Below are 18,001 nucleotides of genomic sequence, written 5' to 3' on the forward strand. Positions count from 1 at the left end.
AGCTCTGCTTAGTAAGTGAAACGCCATCCCCTCAGGCTGATGCTTAGCATATGCAATGGTATAGAACATTATAACATGAGAAGAGAGCTGCTGGATCAGGCCAGCGGTCCAGCTAATGCAGAATCCTGTTCATACAATCATAGAGTTGGAAGGGACCATGAGGGTCATGTACTCCAACCCCCTGCAAGGCAGGAATCTTTTTGTCCAGTGTGGAGCTTGAACCCACGATCCTGAGATTAAGAGTCTCATGCTCTACCGACTGAGCTACCAATGTGGTTCTCACAGTAGCCTACCAGATACCTCTGGGAAGCCTGCAAGGGGAGCACAGCACTTTCTGCACTTGTGATTTCCAGCAACTGACACCCGGAGACTCCACTGCAACTGCTCTCGACCTCTTCACAATTGCACACAGAAAGAAAGAACAATGGATTCATTGTCCATCAGTGGCATCATTTATCCTCCATTCCCCTGTACCCTCAATTAAAAGGCCAGCAGCTACAGAGTGCTGAACAATGGCAGCACAGCGATGTCATCCTTGTTCGGATGACCTCCTGGAAAACGGCTGATGGGGAAACGGCAGTGGGGGAGACGAATGCAATAAAAGTTTCTCAAACATGCTGGTCTTCAACGGACGAGTTGGCACCCACTACTGCCTGACCAAAGGTGGATATGATAGCAGTCAAAAATTAAGACCTGGGTCCCCTAATGTATAGTTACATTACAGGAGAATTCTCAGTCTGTAAAAGTTAAGACTGCAAAAAATATGTTCCTCCCGAGTTTTCTTTCGTAGCTTGCCACCATCTCAAGGTTGCTGTTTCCCACCTGGCACATCACTTTACGAACCTATCAAAGGTTCAGGCCCTGCTCCTCTCTTTCCACTGCACCAGGCAGGTTCCTTGGCACTTCTCTTGCCACTTCTCCAATCACCTTCTGTGCCCAATCTCTTAATCTGTGGTCCCAAAGTCTTTTGAAGACAGGGAGAACTTGGATGGGGAGCCAACAATAACATTCAACAGCATGCTAATACACTACCTTAAACACAGCCTCCAGACCTCAGGAACATAATAATGAGACTGTGCATGACACTCCCATTTACCTCCTGTATAACCTCAAAGAGGCCACAGGAGTGCTTTAAAGCAAAAAGAGAGGATGGTGATTCATATGGTCACCTGGTGGCAATTCTTACTCACCACAGGGGATCAGACTAGTTAAATGCAAGCCTTCTGTATTAGCACTACAAACAGGAGATCATTTCAAGAGGGAGTTGTTGTGTTTCTTACACAGTCAGCCTTGGAGAGGAGCTTAGTCTTTACTACTTGTCCCCTTTCCACAAAATACTTGGCATTCATTCATCTCCCCCACAGCAAAATCAAGGTTCCAAAATTTGCCTACTGCGCCAGTCTACACACCCCAATTCTATTAAATGCCATTCAGGTTAATAACACGTGGAGAATTCTGTCCTGAGCTAGCTAGCTCCAGAACTTGTTAGCAGAGGATTAGTACACCCTATTCATTTAGAAGATCATGTGAACCCAGTTAACTCTCCATCGAGTCTAATTGTATCCACATCATTAGCGTGGAAGTAAACTTTCATCCAAATCAGCCTTAGAAACGCTTGAGCAAACTTCAGAGTGATTATAACAGTTACTATGGAGACACTATGGGAACACACAGCAAATTAAAGGAAGTGCTAATCTCAGCAAAATTCACAAGAATGTCCCAAGATTTCGTTTTGTACTTGCTAGCGCACAGCTCCAGCGCTTTCTTGTCTACGGGATGTTCCGAGTCATTCAAATGTCATTCAAATGTCACATAGCCACAATCTCAAGGTCACATGGAAGGGAGCCACAGCCAACTCTGACTGCCGCAATCAACAAAGTTCATTCTTGAAATATATACTACAGCAATAAATGATAAGCCTACGGTATCAGCTTCAGGTAGCCACTGTGCCCTTCCATGGAGCAAAGTTCTCCCTTCCCAAGTCTGCTTCTGTGCAAGTATTACAACATGGGCAGCATCAACCCCTCTTAACTGCTAGGGTGCAAGTGTTCAGAGATGAAAGGCTCAATTCTAAGGGCACTTTCCACTAAATATATTTTGCCCTTTCACAGAGAAATATTGTATAGATTTTCTTCGTACTTCATTCGAGAGTACAGCGGTACCTCGGGTTAAGTTCTTAACCTGAAACTATTCTTAACCTGAAGCACCACTTTAGCTAATCGGGCCTCCTGTTGCCGCCATGCCACTGGAGCACGATTTCTGTTCTCATCCTGAAGCAAAGTTCTTAACCCGAGGTACTATTTCTGGGTTAGCGGAGTCTGTAACCTGAAGCGTATGTGACCTGAAGTGTACATAACCCAAGGTACCACTGTACTGGAAAATTACTTTCAAAAAGAGACACCGTGAGATAGAATCATGACCTTTCCTCCAAAGCACTCTTCCAAAGAATGCAACCTATTTCCTTCCTGTGAAGGACAATTAAAAAGTGTGGGTTGGGTGTCCTATCTGAGGGTGTTACGAGTCAAAAGACCTTTCTACTTATCTGTTTATCTGCTGAACTATGTACCTCGTCGAATGAGATGGATGACCAACTGCAGAGGTAGGTTGCGTTATTAGAAAAATACGCATGAACTTTGTGATGTGACTCATTGGCATTAAGCTATCTGAGGTTCAGTGTTTAAACGAAGATGTGTGGTCCCTTTGGATTGTTATGGTTTAGGGTAGCACAACATTCACAGAATATGCTTGCTGCAAACTTTACACTTATAATGACGCCTACAACTTCAGCTCCAAGCCCAATAAAGTTCATGTAGCTGCATTTACTCACATTCATCTCTTGTGGTATTATGTTTTCCTCTCCTCCTGTTCTCACCCACCTGCCCCAATCAGGAATGGTGTGCTGTACTGCAGTTCTCTCAGTCCATGACCATTAACTTCGCTGAGGCTGATGGGAGATGCAGTTCACAATCACTGGAAGCCAAGACTCTAAATGCCCCATTTTGTTTCTTCCTTCTGGTGTAAAGCACCATTTAAGGCAATGTACAACTGGAAAATTATTTTACTGTTTATAATACGAATTTTTAAAAATCTATACCTACATCAGGATGGAAAACATGTGCCACTCAGGATACCGTTAAGACTACAACTTCTGTCCTCTCTAACCACTGGCCATGCTGGCTGGGGCTGACTGTAGTCCAAAAACATCTGCAGGGAATTCCCCACTTCCTAACCTATACCATCAAAAGACCAAAGCTTATTAAATATAATTTTTATTTTGCAAAGACACAGCATCCTATTTCCTCTTCTTCCCTTTGTTTGAGCCTGTGTTTTCATCTGTGGCACCGCCCTTGCGACGAGCCAGCCACTCATGTTCCAACTGTTTCAGCATATCTTGGGTGAGGAGTCCCTGCTGTATTAGTCTGGCAGCCAGAGCGCCCTGAGCTCGGCCCTGTGCTTCAGCAGGCCTATAGTTCATCGCTTTGGATCCCCTTGCTCGTCGGTGCCCTTGGGTCTTCACGCCACTTGGGGAAAGCTCTCCGTTAGCCTCTAGGAGGTCCTCCGCATTCAACATCCCATTGCCAATGCTAGCCCTCTGGAGAGGAAAGTCGTCTGGTAAAGTGACAGACCCAGAAGCGGCCTGCGATACTCGGATCAGCCTCGTAATGTTAAGCACCCCGACTTGTATAATGTCGTCCAGCTCCTTCTGTATGTCCCTGACGAGAGCAGCATCTGGGAACATGTCCATAAACCGGTAGCTACAAGGAAACATGCATGTATGATAAGTTCAGACCAAGAATTCTTGAAAGGTTATCAGCCCCCAGCCCCTTCAACAGCCACTTTGGGACCTCTTCAATAAAATGCTGAATCCAGCTACTTGTGTGAGCAGAACTTCTGCACATGCAACAGAACTTCCTCTCCTTTTTCTCCCATCACCTGCATGCTCTCTGGATCTGCTCTGGAGCTCCCCCCTACCCCATTTTGGGGATCTGTAGTCCTGGGCATTAACTGATCAGCATATTATCTGTTATGCACTTCAAATTTCTGGGATTAAGATACAAATGAAACTATGTAGCAATTTAGAGCAAACCGCTGATCAAGTTGTTATACCTCAAAAACACATGTAATCTGGGGTGCGGGTGTGGGTGTGTTTAAGTGTAATACGCAATACCATTAAGCCAAAAGGCTTACAATAAAAAGCTAATATCACACACAGTTTATGCATAGCCTAGTAGACAAGATAGAATATTTTAAATGAAAGGAGGGCAGTGTATGGCTCTCCAAGTGTCGCTGAACTACAAATCCCATCAGCCTTAGCCAGTTTACCCCAAGGATGATGGGAGTTGCAGTTCAGAAGCATTTGGAGAGCAACCCGTTAGCCACTCTGGTTTGAAACCATCTATAAAATAGCTGTGTTTTATTCCACAGTTCTCCAAGAAGTTCGTGGCAGCAGCACGCAGTGGGTTACCCATTTTATACTTGCATCAGTCATGTGCAACAGCTTAGGCTGAGCATGGATTTAAATCCAAGTATCCCTAATCTATGTCCAGAGCTCTACACCCCACCCCTCACCTGTCCCTCATGTGTTCTCCTCCTCCAAAAAAGATCTTGTTTCTCTTCTGCATTAACTGAATAGGTCGAAAGAACCAGTTGTTCAGCCTCTGTCTTAGCAGAGCTGACAGTAAACAACTCCTCTCCGGTCCCAACTTAATGACACTTCAAATATGCAGTTTCTAATATGGTACAGTTCTCTCCCAGGACTGCTCCTTCCCCAGACCCATGCAGGAAATCGCTTGTTTCAAAGTGCCTCTATTTCAAAATCTCCCTGAACATGGAAAGCAAACCCATCTTGGAAGAGGCTGCATTAGACGCCATCTCCCTGTTGGGTGTTTTCCACATGCAGAGAAATTTTGACAAGGAGGAGTTTTAAGACCAATAGTTCCCCACCAACATTCTGCATTGGTGTCATCTCACATGAGGACTGAACCATGCTTTTACCCAAAGCGGAGGACTCCTTATGCCCCAAAGCTGCCCACATGAAGGAAGAGGAGGAAGAAGGAACCAAGCCTCTAGTACCTCAGCCACAGATACAGATCGAGGACATCATGAACAGCTTCAAGGTGTACAAGGTCCTTTATATTCTGGGGCGGGACTAGAGGCCAATTAATATGCCTGCACAGCCAGTCAAATGTCAGCGGTTCATTTCTGCTAAACTGCCGTGCAAACTAGAAAAGGAAAAAGAAGAAGCATTAAGCAATGAATATTTCCCCAAGAACAATACCACCATAAATCTCTCACACTGCCAAATGCCCTTTGCAGCAGCCTACTTTTTTCCTGCCAAACCTAGCCATGACAATAGTTTATGATATAAACTTTCTAAAATGCTTTGGATGCAAAAAAAAACCCCAGAATTTCCCATGTGTCTCAGAGCAGGCACTGGAAAAGGCAGAGGCTGAAGGTTGTAATGCTTCTGTAATCATGAATAAGATACAGTTTTGCCGGCCTGTGAAATGTCCAGTAACTCCTCATGCTTTATGGAACATGAGTAAAGGCTGGGGCAGTTCAGGTACACCAGCAGAAGCACTGAGCCCAAGCCAACCCAAATTTACCAGCATCTTGCTCCAACCCCTCACTGTCCCAGGATGTAACTGTGGCACCACTGCTGGGAGACCAGACAAATATCCATATAGCATTCTGATCACCACCATCTCAACTTGTCATTTGGGTCACCTAATTTTGATCATGCCCAAAAATGGATGAAGAGACTGTCACCAACTTAGTACAACACGGACTACTCTCACAAAAATGCACGCTGATGCACACACACAGGAGAGGCAAGTCACTTACCTTCAACAACGAAGTGCAGACGTAAGGCTGCTTCTTGTTGATGGGTGCTGTGCAGAACACGTATCTGGCTCTCAAGTTCAGTGGAATGTGCTGAATCATGTCAGCTAGAAATTTGAAGTCATCAACATTGCACACAAAGTAGAGGCCATCAACTTGAGAGAGGCTCACAAAAATATCCTGTTTTAAAGAAAGATAAACATGCTCTTAGTTAGATGAAGCCCTGACTATCCCCATAGAAATCTATCAATATTCACACAAGGAAACTAGCAATTTCCTGCAGCATCTCTGCAGCCAATGAGGCAAGTCCTTCTTTAGACTTGAAAAGGAAAAGGGAAACCTATCAACTGCAGAAGCAAACACTGCAAAGATAGCCTGGCTATGCAGATTAGACGCTGGTAAACAGCTCCTCAAAATCCTAACTAGCATTCTCTAGCTAAGATAATGAAGCTCAAACTGCTGTACACAGAAATGTAAAACTTAACAGGTTTTCTGATTCTTACAAGTAGATTTGATAGAGTGGCATCTGGAAGATGATATGCAAACATCTCAATCTGGTCAGCGGTAGGATGCAAGCCAGCAGTCTGGGTGAAAAAAAGAGGGGGGAGAAAAGGGTCTCATTATTACAAGAATTAAACTTTCCTAAATTTATTTTATCTGACTATCAGAACAAGCATCTAAACAACAAGGTGGCCCAGTCAGCATATGCCCTATGCAACATTTACTGCACTAATATTAATGTAACAGCTACTTAGCTAAAAAGTTCCAGAGAACCAGCTTATACATTATCATCTTCATTTGATTAAGCAGCAGTAAGTCCCATGAGCTCATTTCCAAAGTGTTCTGCTAGTAAATGTTGCTAATGATCACCACCAAAAGTGATGGAAATTTACTTTCTTTTTCTGTATGGTGTGTTAATGTGAACAATAAAATTTAAGTAAAAAAAAAAGTTGCTAATGCTCATACAAGTACTTATATTCCAGGTCATGTCAATTGCTTGAATTGTTACTTGCACAAATAAGTTGGCAGGGTGTGGGGGAAGATGGCTCAGTGGTAAAAGGCCCCCGATTCACTCCCCACTTAAAAGCTGTATGCAACACATGATGGAAAGATCCCTCTCAGAGGTTCTGGAGAACAGCTGCAAGTCAGATGAATACAATACTGAGCTAGAAAAACGAAATTTTGACCCGGTAGAAGCTTCCTATGACTGATCAACTCGTTTTAAGATGCTCCAATGCTGCTCTACTATCAGACAACTGAAAAATGCACCAACAATATGATGATGTTGTTGATAACAATATCCTACCACTATGGGATCCACTGATTTATTCAAGATTTCCTTTAACAAAGGAAGGTCATCTCGATGCATGGTGGTGACTTCTCCTTCTCCAAATACAGTGCTAAATCTTCCCGCTCTGCCTGAGATTTGTAGAGCTTGAGATGTTGTAATTGTATCCATTTCCTTCTCACCCTTCTCATTGATAGTTGGCTTAATGAGGGAGTTAAAAATGATTCTTTTTATGCTCCTAGAACAAAAGCATAGATAGTGGATTAACACTGATGTTGGAACAAAGAGCTATGATTAGTAATTCTAAAAACATGAACCTTATCAATACAATGCAGAATTTCACCACAAACCCAACGGTTTGTCAGGAAAAGGTGTCAGAACAGATGACTCCGAACACAGATATCTCCACAGTCTCAGGTTTGCCACATAGTAGTGGGTGACTGCTAGATGTGCCATTCTGGAACAAACATTCTACCCCTATACATCTAAGCTCACTAGGCCCGGTGCAATGCAACTCCCAGTGAATGCACCAACCCTATCCAACTTTTGATGGCGTTCCATCTTCCACACTGCTGGAAAGGTACAAGAGATATGATGAGGCTCAGTGCCACACAGAAAGGCTCTTATGAACAGCTTAGTTATCTAGATCAGCATCTAATGTCTCTGCACTGGAAGCAGCACTCTATCGAGAAATGGGACAAAAATGGTTAGAAATCCTGCTCCAGTCAAGTTAAATTAAGAAACCAGTACTTGCCTATACACAAGGGCCACAGGGGATATGTAGCACTGAGATATGGTTTTGGAAAAGGCCAAGAACCATCACCAACACATTTAACTCATTCTGATAGAATCTGCAACCCACCCAGGATACTTACAAATTGAGTCCCATTCCAATTGCATCTGTAGCAACCATGATTTTACACGGATCATCGGGATCGTTGAATTTCCTTGCCTGTGTAAGTTTTGTCCCTGAAACAATGACAAGTGTGGACTATGTTGCAATTTACATTTATGGTTTTCAGTTTGGTTTGAAATGAACCAAATATTGTAAATACTTTAAAATTACCATTCCACAATGGTGTTTTGCAGGTGACAGTGAAAAATGTTAATATTCTGAACTACTTGGCAGCTGTTCAGATATGTCAGTGGCCCACTGAGATTACCTTGGAAGCAGGCATGGGCTCACATGAAAGCACTATTTGCATGAGCTGGTATCTCCATGTGGAGCATATATATGTGGCCATATATGCTTCTGGTGACATCGGAACCTTAAGTTGCCAGTTTTGCCCAAGCTTCTGGTGCTATGCACATTCCATCCCACCCTGGCAACTCTGCCTACTTCCAAGATGACTGTGTAGGCCCCTCTGACATGACTGAACCAGCTCCTAAGACAGTATCATCACCGCTTTCCCCTCTTCCTGTGTGTCAGGCAACTTGCAAGTTTTCATGCTGCCCATACCCAACGTGAAGTGTCTGTACACTGCTAGGAATCTATCAGGATAAAGGGCTGTTTAGAAATTCTTGAAAGAAAGAAATAATAAGTGGCCATGGAGAAGAAGGGAGACTTCAGGAAATGCAAACCGTACGTGAAAATGCAGTCAGCACAGAACTAAAAACTAGACTGAGCTGCGTATTATTAAAGCTGTATGGGCAGATCTATCCCCTGTATAGTGTATGGTAATCAAGGCCATCCCTGCTAAGAATATGTGAACCAGACAAGTACTAGATGAACAAGTTAACATTTTCCAAGACAAGGTGCCAAAGAAAGAAATGCACATTTAAAAACACAGCATACTATAAATTCTGGACAGCTGCTTGTTCACTATGCATTTGGATCCTTCTTAAAATATCATAACCAAATTTTGCATGATGGTTCCCAAGATGAAGGAACAGGTTTTTCCTTTGTTTGGATACAACTGGGTGCCATTTTGAATCAAGGTAAGAGGACTGAGCCTGCACTGATTTTCACTACTGATTCCAAAACTGCACTGTTTCTTGGGGTTTCTCAGAATTCTTGGGTATGATGTTGCAAGTACTTCAATATTCAAATATTGAACAGAAATTTCCTAATTATTCACATAGCATTCACCCCTCCCAACTCCCCCAAGATATATCAAAGAGTAATTACCAGGTGGCAGACTTCCATATATGACAGCACATTCTAGGCCCCGGGTTTCAATTTGCCGGCTCACTGAATAGATATCATTCTTACTGAAACAGACAATACAGTCTCCAGGGCGAAGGTTATCTAGAGATTCAAGGGCCTGATCCAGGACTTTTAGAGGGGTGAGTCTTTTGTAGTTTCTCACCTGGAGAGAAAAAGCATCATTTACCCTTGCAATCATCACAGAATTGCAGTCAATAAGAGACATGGGTAGCACTCAGGTAAACTACACTGGCACACACAAGGGGTTGGTTGCAGTCGAAGTATAATATATAACACCAGCTGGCATAGAAGCAGTTCATCAGTAGGTGGTGTCTGATGGAGGTGGGGTTTTTGGCAAACTGATGGAATGAGCCCTGCTTCTCATTTCTCCCACTGAGACACTTAAGGGAAAAGAGGCCTGGTGAATAATCTTGCTAATGCCAGAAACATATTAACAGCTTCACAACTGATTTTAATGCACAGGCTCTAGTGAGTATTTTTAAGAAAGGGAGCTTTAAAAATCGGAGTATGTAGCTATAGAGATAGATATGGACAATGCCTACCTCAACCTCCTCCCCTGTAGTATACATGAGCTCTGTCACCAAGTTAATAGCAGCAGCCTCACCACAAACATGGATTTCTTCTGCACAGAGTCCTAAATAAAAAATGTACACAAGAAAGGAGGACTGTAAAAGGAATTTACATAGATCACACATACTGAAAACAGACATATGGTTTGCATTGCTACTATAATGCTATCATAATCAAATGTTATGCTTGCAGATGTTTGTAGCTAGCAAAGCCCAGTAAGACTTGCCCAGTTCATGAATCTGAATAACCACCTCATTGAATTGTTATGCAGGTTCTGTGGAGCCACTTGTTCAAAACTATAATATCAAGGAGAATAACTTACCCCACCCTAATATCCATCTCAAGTTACACACTTTGCTGGGAAGGCAGTGGAATTTACTTCTGAGTAAACCATGCCAAAATTTGGACAGTATTTCATTGTCTGACAACTACCCAAGATGGAAGCAAGTGCTAGGATCAAAACAATTGCAACTGGTTCTGCACACCCTGTTTTTCAACCCCTCAAGTCACATAGTGAACTGATTTTGAAACAGAGGGGACTTGGCTTTGTATGATGGTCTGCTAAGGGCGTGCCTTAAGTGGTTCTTTGGATCCCGGCCATCACTATCCCACCACGAAGGATGGAAATAAAGCTATTCGAAATGCACATTACAAATTTAGTAGACCGGCTGTTTTTATTTTAAATCTAAATAAAATTGGATGCAGTTCAATGTGTCAGTACACCATACTCATACATAGGACAGGTTCAACTAACATTCCTGAGCAGACTTCCTCACCAAGTACTCTGGAGATATTATTGGAGTACAACTTCCACTAGCTCCAGCCAACATGGCAAATGGTCAGAGAAACAGTTCAGAACTGGAGGGCACCAGCTTGGGGAAGGAAGGCTGTTCTGGAGCCCTGCACTACACTGTCCATATGAAAGAGAAGTCGCATATCAGTAGCTAAAGGTTTTACTAACATGAAACCTGCAGAAAACATACCCAAGAGCGCTCGCGTCCAGGCCCAACCTCTGGAAGCATCTTTAATCATCTGGATTTCATCAATCACAGCTACTTCATCTTAAAAATACAAAAAATGGTGGTATGTGGTAAAAGAAACTTCAAGAGGTAAAAGACAGAAGGAAAACAATAATTTCAATTATGAATTCTTTAAACAGTTTTTCCAAACAGTTTTAAGAACAGTTTCTACATTGTCATTTATCTGGCCTGTTAATCTGTTATAACAGAGAAAAAATTCTACATTGAAATATATCAGAACACTACAGAGGCAAATTTATAAAACTAGAACACGATATGCTTCAATACCCTTGAAGAACACACAAAAAAGAAAGAAGTTTACATACAGGGTGTAGTGACGCTGCACATCTCAATAGTGCAAGCAACATGGGCAGCCTGCCTGCCTTCAGGATCAACACAAAGACGTTCTTCTCCGGTTACCAAGTCACATGGCACGTTCTATAAGGTTTAAAGAGAGAGAAGATACAGGTGGTTTTTCTAGGAAGAGAAATCCAACCTAAGCTCCCAAAGGATACTACTGTACACTGAAATATGAAAAGAGACAACATACAGCCCAATAAAGCATCTTGTGCAGAAATCAAAATCTTACAAAACAAATCCCGAGCACCCCCATTTTTGTTTTAAACAAGAGCTACTAAAAAATGGTGCAAATAGAGGAAGAGGGTAGATGGGAAGAGCATCCCTCCAAAGCAAGGAAGGAGAAACCAAGCAGAAGATCTTGAAGGAGGCCTCTAGCAGCCAAGGTTAACCACCCCTCCCACCCTGTCACTCTCCAGCCAGTGCCCCGCTATCTTAACATTCCCAGGTTTGCTTCAGAGAAAGGCAAACTCTCCACAGGCAGCTTGGAATAGACATACTTTTCAGGAGAGTATATTCTAAGAGATAGTCCCTGTGGCTTTAACATTTAATTTGTTTAAGTTCTAGAAGGTCAGAACTGCCTACAGCAATTGGCAGCAAGTCACGAGGGTGGCAGACGGCAGCCTTTCCCAGCCCTCCCTTGAGATGCCAGGGGTCAAACCTGGGGTATTCCGAAAGCAAGCCTTGTGCTTGACCAAAGAGTTATAGCCCTTTCAGTCTCAGAAAATACGACGATACAAAAAAAAAAAAGTTTCCTATCTAGCCATCATGGATAAAGACATAAATATGATGGCAAATAAATCTATATGGGTGGAGAAGGCTGCAATGGTCGTGAACCTGTAATGTTAACTGGTGCAGCAGTGTGACTGAATGCTGCTGCCTTCAATGCATTTGGTTTAGGGTGTGCTGAGCTTTACAATACAGGCTTTGAACAGCTCATAACTGTTTTGGCTTCCTTTAACTGAGATTGTTGCAGGAAGCACATACTCAAATATGACAGAGGTACTCATTCAGCAGCCGCAAGATCTGGATTCTGCTGTCTCGGCTACAGATATTCTGTTTACTCATTTGACAGCTACAGAACTCCAGAAGTTACTAATGTCTCAAGCAAAAAAAGGTAGTCAATGCAGCATAACAAAAATGATCACTAGATAGCTACTTTTACTAATATAACTGTATTTGCACTTATTCCTTCTTTTACCTCTTCCTTTCTTCTCTCCCCTTCCACTATTGTGCACACCCACTGTCAAAATATAATTATGCGCTTATTGGTGCACTTGTTTTTTTTTTTTTTGCTTATGTGACTGTGAAAAATTGTGTACACTGACAATACTTTATCATGAAACATCATCACAGACTGTAACGGTCACAGAAGCATGGAAACACATTTAACATACTGACAGCATCGTTACTCTTCTGGAAGATCTCATGTGCCAGAAGCTTCAAAGGGCCACAGTATATTCCTGATTTTGCTGCTAAATATCTCTGGATTGCATGGTAGGTTTTTCCACTGTTTGTAGGACCAGCATGAAATACAATTTTTCTTTGGATAGCTCTGGCGTCCTGATACCTATAACAATACATAGAGAAATGAATAGTTGAGCCTGGCAGTCTGTTTGTTTAAACACCACCTCACTTCGTAGTATATACATAAGCTGAAAAAAAAATACACCTTTAGATATGTTGATTTCAAACCATGTAATCTCACACCTCAATTTCTGTGATTTTTGATAACATTTTTTCAATTAAAGAAAAACACCCAAAAGTAACACAAGACACTGATGGCAACTTCAGTGAGAATAACTGACATGATAGGAACATAAAATGCACATTGTCCCAGCACTGACATTGTTATTATCATAAGGAAGACATATAAGTGATTTTAAAAAGCTAACCAGTTGGGTGGCAATCTCAAATCACTGATTTTACGCAGATCATCCATACACTCCAGCATAGGAAAAATCTGCTTAGCATGTCTCATGAAAAATGGAAACAGATCATCAACGTGCCCTAGAAGGAAGGAGAAAGGTATATTAAAATCAACAAGAAGTAAACCATCACCCAGTGATGTATTCAGAATAATTATAATATTGCTAAGTCTGGTGATATAAATAATGTCAGTGGACAATTCTTAAAACCCTATTAGCTGTGAATAACCTTCTAAATTACAAGAAAACCCAAGTACTCAGAATTAAACTTAAGACATTTGGCATCATTTCACAATATCATTTTTTTAATCGTCTTTTGGGGACTAAATAATTTCTAATATACTTTGAGAATTTACACATACTTTTCTGTATTACAGGCCCATTTGCAGCAGCTCTTCTCTAGTACTGCACTAAACAAACAACTTCAATCACGGCCTCAGGAATCACGACTTCAATCACGGCCTCATATGCCTTGTTTTAAATTAAGAAGCCCCATCAAAAGGTTTCCATGAGATTTGGGTTGGAGTCCTGCTCTCCTCATGCAGAGGGATTCCATGTCCCATGTGGACATGGAAGAGAGCCAGGAGGGAAGAAGGAAGGAGCAGCCTGGAGCAGCCTTCTCTGCCTCCCTTCTCAGTGCTCTCTGGGTGCCCAGTTTCCTAGTCTCTGTTCCTTTGCAAGAAGCAGGGAGACTCCAAGGTGTTCCCATTAGCATGTTGTACTCTGCTCCTTGTACAGGACCTGCAAATCTGAATGTCCTAAAGGGCCCCTGGGTTGCTGTGCCATGGCCTGTGAAACAGCTGGATGCAGGCTACTCAGGAGCATCCACACCTTGCCCTCTGTGTAAAGGGGAGGATTATACTCTTGGCATTTCCATTTGCTGTATTTTAGGTTAGGGTCAATGCTAATGAACTCAGTGTAGTGAACTGGTACCAGAAATAAGAGCAAATACAAAGTATAATTTTCACTCTTTGTTGTCCCTACTATAATCTTCTAACATTCTCATTACAGTATTAACTTATTAAGGTTGTTGATGTGCACAGCAGACACAAGTACACACTTGTGCCCATTCATTTAAGTAGAGATATAAGCTCTAAAACAGAAACAAGCTGAATAAATGGATACAAACCAGATGTTAAAATGTCAACAGTCAGAAGCCAGCAAGGAGAGTCTAAGATGACATACTTCAAGGAAAAGGGTTCAAAATGAGGCTTCAACATAAAGTTGCTCAGTTGGAATTTATTTGAAGATTTAATGCATACTCTTTATTTTGCTTTGTTGATTCATCATTACCTGGGAACTGGGCACACCCACTCTTGGATCTTTCACTTGTTTGTATCTGTGTTCTACACAGTCATGCAGTCACACTTCTGTCTTGGTGATGTACCAGTATCTGATGTTTAAACAACAGCACTTAACACCTCTGTCACATACTCAACAAAGGGTTGCCTAAGGCCATTTACTGGTTCACAGCACTCACTCCCATCTCTCACTCCTAGCCATTATGATACACTTGCAAATATTATAATCTAGCCCATTAAGTTCCTTATTTATAAGGGTAAAGCAAATTTTATTTACTCATAAGTTTATCACCCATAACATTTAAGTGTCTTTTTTAAGAAGAATGATTGGGGAGGGGAGGGGGAAATAATGTTCAATATACTTACCAGCACCACAGCATATATCATTTAGGAGAATGTGCACATCAGGACCCAAGAAACTTGATTCCATTATGTATTTCCTAAAGCTTATAAATGCTTGATGAAACAGACGAGCTATAAAGGGGAGGGGAAAATACACACAAGCAAGTTCAGTATTGCACACAAAACTCCACTTCCTACAAACTGGACCAGAGATCTAATGACAATACAAGATTTTTAGCTTGAAAACTACAGAGTGCTTTGTTTTCAGTAGGATTATACCCATGCATGTGGTCACTGAAACACTCAAGACATTTCAAATCATGTTAAGATACCTGACAATCCCCATGTAACCCTGCAGTGCTTCCCACACTATTCTAGAATGTCTCCAACTTTCAGAAGCTGTTCAATGGGACAAGGGAAAGGGGTGATCAGCTAAAATCTGCCTATTCTACTTCCATAAACTCTTGGATGAACTGAAGTTTTTAACTGTAACTGTTTCTAAAATGTTTTAATTGTAACTGTATTTATAAACCTGTTTTGGGGTGCTTTACAAAAAGTGAATGTGTTTGCTGCCAGGGCTCTTTTGGGAGGATATAAATTCAAAACAAATCATAATAAGAACATATTTTATTAAGCACTGACTTAAGCAGCAAGTTTTAGAAGTAGAATTAGAAAAACTTAAGAGTCAAAAAAAGATTAAGTCCAGATAGGAGCTTCTCGTAAAGCATGTAGAAACATCCAATATTCGAAAGCAAAACATCCAATATTCTATTATCCAATAGAACATCCAATATTCTATTGAACATCCAATATCCAATATTCTATTATCCATAGAACCACATATTGCATACCATCTAGTCCATTTTCTGCCCCCAGTCTCTGTACTTCTTTTCTCTTGTAAAATTTATTTAATACTTTCAGGACTTCGCCTAGAAGACAAAATACAGATACTGTCAAGCTAACTGGAATGGCAAATTACTTGTGCAAAAAAATACTTTATACACTTCAAGCACTTAATCAAGAAAGGGTTATACACCAAAAGAAAAAGTAGTCACCAAAAACATATTGTGAAATCCACCTTCTATAAATTTGCTATGGAGACTAACAATCTTAACAACAGTTACCTTTATGGTAACTTTACAATTGCCATCTGATCAGGGATGGTCAATTTCTGTTCTCCAAACAGTGATGGGTGAGTGAGGGGAGGGCCTGATACCTCATGGATGGTCAGGTTGTACCATAAATTCTGCATGATCTAAAGTGCATCACAGATTATAAGAGGTTGTTCACAGACATAGGGGTGGAATAAACGTGTGTCTTGAACGATCCCCTCAAGAGATCTGTGGCCCATTCATTTCCCAGAAACCAGCGGAGGCCATAATATGGCAAAATGCACATGGTTCTCCAATATTGCTTCTTTTCTACACAGTACACTCACAATATATGCCCATTTAACTTGTGCACACACAGCTTTACATGCTTGGCAAAAAAATATATTTAATGACGGGTGTCGGGGGGGGGACCTTTGGCAATCCCCCAACACCACAAGTGCACCCCAATCTGTTTGGACTACTGTACAGTGGTACCTCGGGTTAAGTACTTCATTCGTTCCAGAGGTCCGTTCGTAACCTGAAACTGTTCTTAACCTGAAGCACCACTTTAGCTAATGGGGCCTCCTGCTGCCACTGCGCCACCGGAGCACGATTTCTGTTCTTATCCTGAAGCAAAGTTCTTAACGTGAGGTACTATTTCTGGGTTAGCAGAGTCTGTAACCTGAAGCGTATGCAACCTGAAGCGCATGTAACCCGAGGTACCATTGTATATGCAATTTTGGCTTTAGGCACTATTCTCGGAACGTAACTCTCACGGGCTTACTATGCAAGTTGAAGCTTCCCTCTCACGCGCTACCTCAACGTATCTTTTGAAGGGCTACTAAAACTGCCCTTGTGGGACAGGTGGGACTCGCAAGTTGCCCGCTGCCCACCCCTGTTTGGATGACAGAGAAATCCAAGAAACGGGCAAGGAAAGGGCACTCCCGTTGCCCCCTAACCGAACGCGCACGGTTGGCCCGCCCCACCCCCGGCGCCGCCGCTTACTCTTGTTGAGCGGGCGCGTGAGCTCGGCTCCAACGTCCCCCTCGGGGCCAGGCGACGAAGGGGACACGGGCAGAGGCACGAACAAGGAAGTGTCCGGGGCTTTGGCGCCCGCGCCGTTGCCGCCCCCGTCGGAGAAGAAACCCGCTGCTGGGGCTGCCCGGCTGGGCCCACCGCGCCGGCTCCGGAGAGCAAACAGGCCGCCATAGCGGAGCGGGGCAGCCGGCAGCCAAGAGAACAGCCTCGCGCACCGGCTCACGGACATCTGGGCAAGAGGGAGCCTTGAGCTCGCCGGCGCGCGCCTGTTTCGTCATCGCGACAGCGGCCCAGGTCTTCAGGGAAGTCCGGCGTAGTGCCTGAAAAGTAGTGCGGAGGAAAGCTGCCTAAAGACGGCATTGGTTGGCTAGGTGAATTTAGGAGGAGTTTTATTAGAAGGCGAAAGGACTCGGAGTGCCGTCCGCACCGCCACATTCCTCGCAAAGCCATGGGCCCCTAAGAGAAGCCTCGCAGGCAGTACGAAGGGCAGCCAAGCAAGCACCCTGGCGGCCACGTGCGTTTAGGCGAAGGTGTGTCTGTGAGGCGCATTGGCTTGGGTTGCTAGGATCGTGGGCGAATTGACGTTACACGAGAATGCAAGTGCAGTAAGCACGTGAGGGGATGGTGCTTATAATGCTGCGCCAATGCAGGTAGCGCCTTATGCTCGAACCTCGCCACGCCAAGCTCAAAATTTTATCAGCTGATTTGTATAATGCCTGTCCTGCTCTCTAGTCTCCACCCCATCTCATTATTAAGCTCCACCTCAAGAATTAGAAGTTCTTTCAGACCTTCGCTTAAGGGCAGACGCTGCCTTTTGAGCCTTCTCCGCTGGATAAACGTTCCCCTCAGCCTTGGGAAACCCCAGATCACCAGCATTTATAATCAAAGCTGTCTGCATAAATAGATGTCGGTCATAAAGAAATCTGCACATGAATAAAGCTGCAGTAATTCGGTTATTATCGTCTATTTGCACTGTCAACCAAGCCTCAGAGTAGATGCATTTGAGGTGTTTTAAAAGTATATTTTCAGAAAAGGCCAGAAGGTTTTCATTTATTTCTT

General features: G+C 42.8%; 1 protein-coding gene across 1 annotated transcript; it reads right to left on the reverse strand.

Annotated features, from left to right (window-relative positions):
- Positions 1 to 3,253: 3,253 nt before the first annotated feature.
- Positions 3,254 to 17,196, reverse strand: SUPV3L1 (Suv3 like RNA helicase). Its single transcript, XM_081913093.1, has 15 exons — positions 16,910 to 17,196; positions 15,665 to 15,742; positions 14,838 to 14,945; positions 13,138 to 13,252; positions 12,644 to 12,812; positions 11,212 to 11,323; positions 10,850 to 10,927; positions 9,839 to 9,930; positions 9,258 to 9,438; positions 8,005 to 8,098; positions 7,148 to 7,367; positions 6,345 to 6,425; positions 5,845 to 6,021; positions 5,074 to 5,222; positions 3,254 to 3,755 (listed from the first exon to the last, which is right to left on the reverse strand). The coding sequence occupies exons 1-15, from the start codon at positions 17,169 to 17,171 to the stop codon at positions 3,293 to 3,295; spliced, it is 2,379 nt and encodes a 792-aa protein (XP_081769219.1). The 5' UTR covers positions 17,172 to 17,196; the 3' UTR covers positions 3,254 to 3,292.
- Positions 17,197 to 18,001: the final 805 nt, after the last annotated feature.

This window comes from Podarcis melisellensis, assembly GCF_964234715.1.
Source record: "Podarcis melisellensis genome assembly, chromosome: 5".
NCBI lineage: Eukaryota > Metazoa > Chordata > Lepidosauria > Squamata > Lacertidae > Podarcis > Podarcis melisellensis.

What these genes read in the sequence shown, in the direction of transcription:
- SUPV3L1 (XM_081913093.1), bottom strand. Translation starts at nt 17,171, where the DNA reads ATGTCCGTGAGCCGGTGCGCGAGGCTGTTCTCTTGGCTGCCGGCTGCC. An exon ending in TTGAGATTGCCACCCAACTG is followed by an intron (nt 12,813 to 13,137) that starts GTTAGCTTTTTA and finishes GTATTGTTATAG; the next exon opens with GTATCAGGACGCCAGAGCTA. An exon ending in GTGCAGCGTCACTACACCCT is followed by an intron (nt 10,928 to 11,211) that starts GTATGTAAACTT and finishes TGTATTTTTAAG; the next exon opens with ATGAAGTAGCTGTGATTGAT.